The following is an 8,044-nucleotide window of genomic DNA, read 5'->3' on the forward strand; positions in this document are numbered from 1 at the left end:
AAGACAGTGAAATACAACAATATATTATATTTACAGATGCTTCTCGCTTGATCTCATGACTCAGAGACTTCCGTGGTACGTATAAATGCCACATTAGTTTTTTTGTTCTTTTATGTTTTGAACTCACAACCAGAAGTGGAATGGTATGAACATCATTATACAGAGATGGTGGGGACGACAAGCTACATGAAGAGAACAGCTTCGTCACCATTCTTAAGATGATCATCATAAATTCCACCAAACTAACGACAAACTGATCACACTGAAAAAGAGAGAGAGAGAGAATTTTATAGTGAAGTAAAAACAGTAAAGGATCTTTTTCGTGCCAAGAGAAAGCTTATATCAAAACCTAACATAGAAAATTTGGACTTCATCCCCTTTGCACAACTGCATTGTGTTTTGTTTTGTTTGTTTTCTAGTACTGTCTGCAGTACACAAAACACACCATAATAGTCTACTTGTTCACTGATGGAAACACACAAAAAAGCAAACATTTTGCAATGATAGAAAGCCCACAAAATAAATGACAAAAAAAAAAAAAAGAGGAAATCAAGAAGTGACTTTTAAAGAGACCTGTGTCCAAGGTTATTGATATTGGTTCTTTGTCTCTTGACATTCCCTGAAGAAGACTCATCAACAGATGTCTTCTCCATCACTGCTTTTAATGCATCTTGGATTGAGCTTATAGAATACTGTGGTTGTTGTTGCTGTTGTTCACCACTGCTGCTTGAATCTTCATCATCAGTAATGAATAAAACGTTCTTTACACGCCCACCAAGTGTTGTAATTTCAGCTTTCAGCGTTCTTAAACGTAAAGCTTTCAGGGTTTTTATTAGGTCAGGTAAGAGATCAGATCGATCTTCACAGCAAAGTGAAGCTTTTATTACAAACTTACCATCCTCGTCCGATGCATCCACTGTTAACTCATCGATTTCCGTCGGTACTGGACTTGTTTCAGCTATCAAAGAAGTCTGCCGCTTTAGCTCCTTAACATGCTGGATTACTTCAGCTAGCAAAGAAGCTTTGTCGGTCTGTCTCAAACAACCATTTATTAAAATGCATTCAAGTACAACAAAGATCCAAAAAAAAGAACAAAAGTAAAGTTGTTAATTTGTGCATTACATCGACTGGACATTAAAAGGTATATAGTGGATAACTGACAAAAATGGTGGAGTGTCTATCTTCGTTTCTTTGCTTTCTCATTTTGGTTTGACTAATAACCGGCAGGAATTTTTCCATTGAAGCTTTTCAACTACGTCTTGGTTTCTCTTTGTTATATCAATGGAGCGACATAACGCTTATATACTTTACGTTGTTTCATCTCCTCGTAACTACCGCGATACTCAGAAGAAATAACCAAAAGCAAATATTTTTTCAAAAAGAAAAAGAGATTCAAACAAAAAGAGAAGTGTATAAATTCAGAAAAGCAACTTCCTTTTATGTCTAAATGGTCGGTTTTGATTGTATTATAATCTTCTAAGCCGAATCTTCTAAAGATCTACAGAGATCTTTGAATGGAAAAGTCCCATTATAATACAAAACAAAAAGCAAACTAAAATAAAGGTATAGGATACTCTGCCTCATGAACACCATGTTGTACGCATGAAATCTATGGGTTTTATCCAGTGAAAATTTGTATGCTTTATTTATCATTACTTACTTTGGTGGTGCTAGGTAGTAAGCTGCGTAGCTTAGCAAGATGGTTGTTGATTCTCTCCCTTCGTCTCCTCTCAGCTTCACTGTGGCTTTTGGAAGCAGCAAGGGCCTTAGCATCCATAATTTCTTGGGCAGTCATTTTACCCAATTCAGCCTGTAGACCAAACGGAGCTGAACCGGGTTGAACCATTGGTCCAAGACTATCTGATATGATCCTGAGATGATCACTTGATGAAGCGTCATAAGCAAACTGTAGGGATGGAGCTCTTCTGTTGATCAAACCCCCGTATGATGGTGGTGGAGGAGGGAGAAGAAATGGGTCATGTTCACGAACCGGGTTGGTGGTGTAGTTAGCCGGGTTGAAAGAGTGAACCTGAGTGATAGGCCATGGTAGGATGGGTGAAACTTCAGGAAAAATCAAACTCCCTCTACCTCCATACATATCACTATTTTGTTGCTGTTGCATGAGTTGTTGCTGAAGAAAAAACTGTTCTTGATAGCCTTGAATGTCATGAATCGTTTGAGAACACTGTCCTTGATCTTCTTCCTTCAATCCACACATCTTTTCTTTGTAATTAAAAACTAGACACCAAGTATATTCAATATGTATAGAGCTAATTGGTTGGAGAGGCTGTTATCATATTGATCACTTACTTGAGCGAAAAGGAAGAATAAAAGAAGAAGGGATATGGAAGTTGATATAGACTTTTTCTATAGACTGAAAAAAAGGTCAAAGAGAACAGAAAAACAGACCTTCCTTTGATATGGGTTATAAATATGTGTGGACACACTGACTTCTCAGTAGTGGTGGTGGTGGTGGTAGGAGAAAGAAAAGCCAAACCCAAAGACCTCTTGGACTGTATTCTGAAGAATGATGATCAATTCCCAGTCTCTTTCACTTGGTAGGTTTTTTTTTCTGCTACGCCTTTGTGTGGGTGATGATCCTTTTTAATCCTTTGCTTGAGACTAAAATTTGTTCTTGTGTTTCTGTTTGATGATGAATCTGCAAACCCCCCACTTCCCATTAGTCTAAATATATAGAGCCTGCAAGTACGGCTGGTCTCCTTTTCTTTGTCGTTACGGCATTCTCAATCCAACAATATCCTTTTCTAATTTTTTATACACAAAGTAATACGGGAGAAGTTTGCTTAAAATAACTATTAATGTTGCTAGTGATTGGTTCAAAGTGAATAATTACACTGTGGGTGGGCAGTGGGAGAGAGAGAACGGATGGCAAACACAAAAAGAAACACAGTGAACGCACAACACACAGATTGTCGACCGACCAAAGACCGAAAAGGCTGCTAGTTTCATCATTATAAAGGGCTTAGCTAAACCCTTTCAATTTTTAGCCTCTTCGTTTTCCTGCTGCGGTCAAGCCCCCACGTTCTTCCATACTCTTGGCTATTTCCACGCCACCCTTTCTGATTCCCAAGACCTTATAATCATTGTGTCTTGGAACACACTCCATCCCTCTGTCTCTTTCTCCTGCTGGCATAGCTCTCTCCTCCGTAAGTTTATAGGTTTTAGTTACTTGAAATCTTGAATTCATTACATTACAGAATTATTTATTATATTTTATGAATAAACTTGGTTATTCAGATCAACTAAATGGGTCTATGGGTTAGCCCTACTAGTAAGAGTTATAAAATTCTTATAAAGATTTAAAAAATATATAAATTTGAGAACAGTTAATACTAAAGTAAAGTTAGATTATTGAATTATTCAATTCATGGATTTGAGACCTATTAATGTTTGAATTATCTAGTTTAATAATTATGAGTTTAATAATTAAATTTAAAAATTTTCTCTCCAAACCTTAATATAAACAGATTTATTTAGATGAGATTTCTTGTAATAGAAAAAACTAAATGGGAATTGCAACGGTGGTTATATAATATATATGTTTCAATATTTTAGACAAGTCGGGTAGTAGAGATTTTGAATTGTGCCCACATTGTTGTAATTTTGGAGATATAGAGGCTGAGTGAGAGATGTCATCACTGTCCAACAACTCCAAAATTTGTCTCATTTCTTTGTTAAATTATGGTAAAGTCATTGATGATTGGTGGGGAATTAGACAACATATAAATTACGTTGGTTCAGGTTGTCTATAGCAACTTCTACATATATAATGGCCAAAACACTACGAAATTATAAGTGTTTCTAATCACTTTTAGAATATGGCTCGGTATTCCGAGTTTCAAAAAACTACCTTTCTTTGTCCTATGCCACGAGCTCTAGATTTTGCTGCAATCGGCTTGCTGGTTGGACCTAAAGAGGTTTCTATTTTCTTCTACTATGTGCATTTATAGTAAAAAGAAAAGTGGGACAAAAGAAGAATCAGAGCTCAAAGGTTTCGATCAGCAGGCCCCGGCTATACAGTTAGATAAGCAGTTTGGCAAACAAAAAGTAGAACAAAAGTCATAAAACCAGTTAACACAAAGTCAGTTTTAGTTGAACTGGAAAATGAAAAATTAGGATATTAATTGCGACAAATTTGGCCATATCAGCCTGATTTTGAGTGTTTTTTATATCGCAAAGTCACCAAAGAGGGAAAAGAGATACCGATAGAGTGAATCATAAAAAATAATGGTTACCAAAGAGAAAGAATACAATTTTGGGATATAAGTATAATGTTTTTGAATTTTGAAAGGATAGTTGTTTATCTTAAAATATAAAAAACCTAAATAATGAGAGTGAAAAAATAATTTTTTAAAATTAAATAAGAAAAAATTATTAATTTTTAAAGTTAAAATAGGAAAAAAAAAAATTACTATTTCTTCAAATAAAATTTTTACTTCTGATAAAAATAGTAAAATTTAATAGGTGGATTGATATTTAAATTGTTGAAACTTAATCCATACGAGTTTCACAATATAGTAAACCTTAGATGGAAATAAGTCGTTTTGGCGTATTAATTAATGTATAGCGTTTGTCGGAAAGTGTAGTTATTTTACCTTATGGAGGGACGCACTATAGGCATGCATATTGTTTGTGTGTAGAATAGTAATTGGTTGAGATTGAGATGGGTTTGTGGTCACACGCATGGGTTGATCGTTTTATCTTTTCATCTTTTGTGTAGCTTTCTAAGTTGTGATGTTTTATTTTTAATGGAGTACTCATTCAAACATTTGATGATAGCTCCACCACCACTACTTCCATTACACATGACTACATCTATAGCTTTCTCTTGTCCTTTTTTGTTGGCCAAATGACTATTTCCCATCCAATATTTGATGAAATTATAATTTTTATATTTTAAATTTTAAATTTGAAAAGTTAAATTCTCACTTATCATTTAATTCTATTAGTCTGTTTGGTTTTTTTGTAATTGATTATTTGCCCTTTTATAAAAACTTATACTTATACCTCTAAAGATATCAAAACCCTAACAAATGTTATAATATTGTATTTCGTTCAGTTATTTAAGGGTGTAAATATTATTTTTTAAATTATTGAAAAATATTAAAATTTTAAAAATTTCAAAAAATTCTTGAACTTTTTTAAATTTTCAAATATTTCTAAAAACTTTCATTAACACCTTTCAAAAATTACAATTCATCCCAAACACATCTTTTTTAAAGGACAAATTGAATAGATTTTTTTTTTTTGACAAAATGATCCTTTTACCATTTACTGAACAAAATTTATTAAGATAAGTAGATAACAGGTGAGAATTAGGCTTTCCGAAATTTAAAATGTGAGAATTATCAATTTGAAAAACCTTGTGTGGGAAACAGTCTTTTGGCCTTTTTTTTTTTGTTTATGACATCAATTAAACCCTGTCATGACGTTTTATTCTCCTCAGTCCTCATGCTTGTGCCTCTTCACATTGGCGTACTCATTCATTTTACTTAATAACTTCTCTTCTTCTTCCTTATTATTGAGTGTGGCCTTTGAAGTCATCCATTTCTGGCACCCAACGCTTCCATTAATAATCTCACTCTCTCTCTCTCTCTTTTAAATTAAGATAAAAGATTATCAGATCATTCTTTAAGGATATAGATGCCTTACAACTTACATAACACAAAGTAGCTATTGCTTATTGCAAGTCAAGAACAGAGGAAAGGGAAAATTCATTTTATGTTCCCTAAGTATTCTTATTATTAAGAATAAAAAAATTAAGGGGCTAATCTGTTTTTTGATAGAGTTTTAAGCCTTAATTTTGAAGTAAACATATTCAGAGAGTCTATGAAATGTTGACCAAAATAGAAATATAAGCTATATTAATAATAGAAAATTCTACATTTTATAACATAGATATATATTTAATGAAGATTTTCATATATTCCACTTAGTTGGACTAATAATGTCTATAACTCTATTTATTTTTCATCCAACAATTGCCATAATCATTGATTTTACAAAATGATAAGTTATACATTATCTTACTACCCAGGTTTCATACAATAAGTTAATAGGCAAAAGACTTTTTCCCACCCAAGGTTAGGTGCATTTTCAAATTCCCACCCACAAGATTTTAAAAATCTAAATACTCAATCAACGCTGTCTAAGCTTCTAAACTAGAGAAGCTTGACGGTCAGAGGGAGAGGAAACATTGAGAGATATTCATTGCCGATAATGACATCAGATTTGATATCAAATATTTAAAAACTAAACCTTAAAGGAGAACTATTATTTTTAAAATTTTGAGTTAGGGGAAATTTTTAAGATTTAAGGGAGAAAAATAAGATTAAATTTTAGTTTATTTTTAATATTATCAATAAAATGACGATTTTACTTCTAAAATCGTTAATTTTAACTATATAAATGTTTAAAATTTTTAAAATTAAAAAATATAAACTTCAGATAAAATGATACTTTGGTGGAAATAAATCCTTTAATCCTCTTTTGCTATTACCTGAAATTCAACGGTGGTTTCAAGGAAGGCACTGATTCAATTTTTGTGACCTCCTCACCTGTTTTCAATGTGATTTGGGAAAACAGAGGGGCGAAGCTTTTGTCATTCACTGATATTATGGATATATATTTAAAAGTATATAATTAAATATATAGATAATATGTATGTATCTATGTACTTTAAAATATGTACGTATTATTGTATTATTATTTATGTAATGGATTAACATTATAAATGAAATATGAGAACCACTTCATATATAGGGTAATGCAATATTAATATTTCTATGGAGTAAATAAGTTGGATTGATAATCGAAAAATCAAGTGATTATCACTTTTACAATAAAATTATATATACATATTTTTTTATATATAATTTAAGTATAAAATAATTTTTTATATATAATTAAATGATTTTAAATTAAAAATAAAATAATATTTAATGGTATAATGATATATTATTTATATATTTAAATTAAGTATAATATATATATGTATAGTGAATTTCTTTCGGTTTTAATACGCAGGAGCAGAAATAATTGGATGCTCAATGGGTTGGATTCGAATTGAGCCCGTTCGAGTTCGAGCTCCAGCTCAATTCGAATGAGCAAAACGAGTCAGCTCTAAGCGAGCTCGAGTCAATATTTTTGAGCTTGAGCCGAGCTCGAGCTTGCTTATCAAAGTTTGTGAGTTAAAAATTTTGACATAAAATAACGTCGTTTTAATAATGAATTAATTAAAAATTCGAACTCAAAATGAGTCTAACCAAACTCAAATTGAGTTGGAGTTTGAGCTCTATTATATATAAGCCGAGCTGAACTTAAGCTCAAGTAAACTCAAATTTGATTCAATTCGAATCCAACCTTACTTAGCTTCATCCACAAGTGCCATGTACTAGGAATATTTATAAAGTCATTTGTGGTCCATCAAAAGGATGCCCACCAAAACCTATCTAGGGTGCAGTTTTTTAATTAACATATAATATTTGTACTGAAGTAGTGGTTCTCACAAGATCATGGCATTTGACAGACTGCAATCACTATAGAAGAATAATCTTAAATTATACCCACCATCTCTTGTGCATAATTTTTCCAATGACGAAGCAAACCATTGATATAAAATAGGCCAAATGACTATTTTCCACCCTAGTTTAGACCAAAGCTAACTTCTTATCTTTTCATTATAAAAGAATCTAAATATTTATCCATTTGTTAAATTTTATTATTATCATTAAAGATAAAATTGTTATTTAATAAAAATATTCAAAAAAACTAAAAATCTATCATATTTTTACCCCTAAATTTAAAAATTAATAAATTTTTCCTATGGTTTTTTTAGTACACTATCGATACCCAGAGATGACAATGTTCTCTCTCTCTCGGTCGTGTTCCATTTTCTTCCATTATTAGCATATGAAGACATGATTCATCTTTGTCAAAGATGAAAAGGACATGTCATCATCATTGTGTCATTGTTATCGCATCGTCTTTGTCTCTCAAACAACAATGGCGTATTATCTTCTTC

General features: G+C 32.0%; 1 protein-coding gene across 1 annotated transcript; it reads right to left on the reverse strand.

Annotated features, from left to right (window-relative positions):
* LOC123216280 (transcription factor bHLH30-like) lies at positions 1 to 2,723 on the reverse strand. Its single transcript, XM_044636688.1, has 2 exons — positions 1,661 to 2,723; positions 1 to 1,031 (listed from the first exon to the last, which is right to left on the reverse strand). Exons 1-2 carry the CDS (start codon positions 2,216 to 2,218, stop codon positions 564 to 566), a joined length of 1,026 nt encoding a protein of 341 aa, XP_044492623.1. The 5' UTR covers positions 2,219 to 2,723; the 3' UTR covers positions 1 to 563.
* Positions 2,724 to 8,044: the final 5,321 nt, after the last annotated feature.

This window comes from Mangifera indica, chromosome 5, assembly GCF_011075055.1.
Source record: "Mangifera indica cultivar Alphonso chromosome 5, CATAS_Mindica_2.1, whole genome shotgun sequence".
NCBI classification, from domain to species: domain Eukaryota; kingdom Viridiplantae; phylum Streptophyta; class Magnoliopsida; order Sapindales; family Anacardiaceae; genus Mangifera; species Mangifera indica.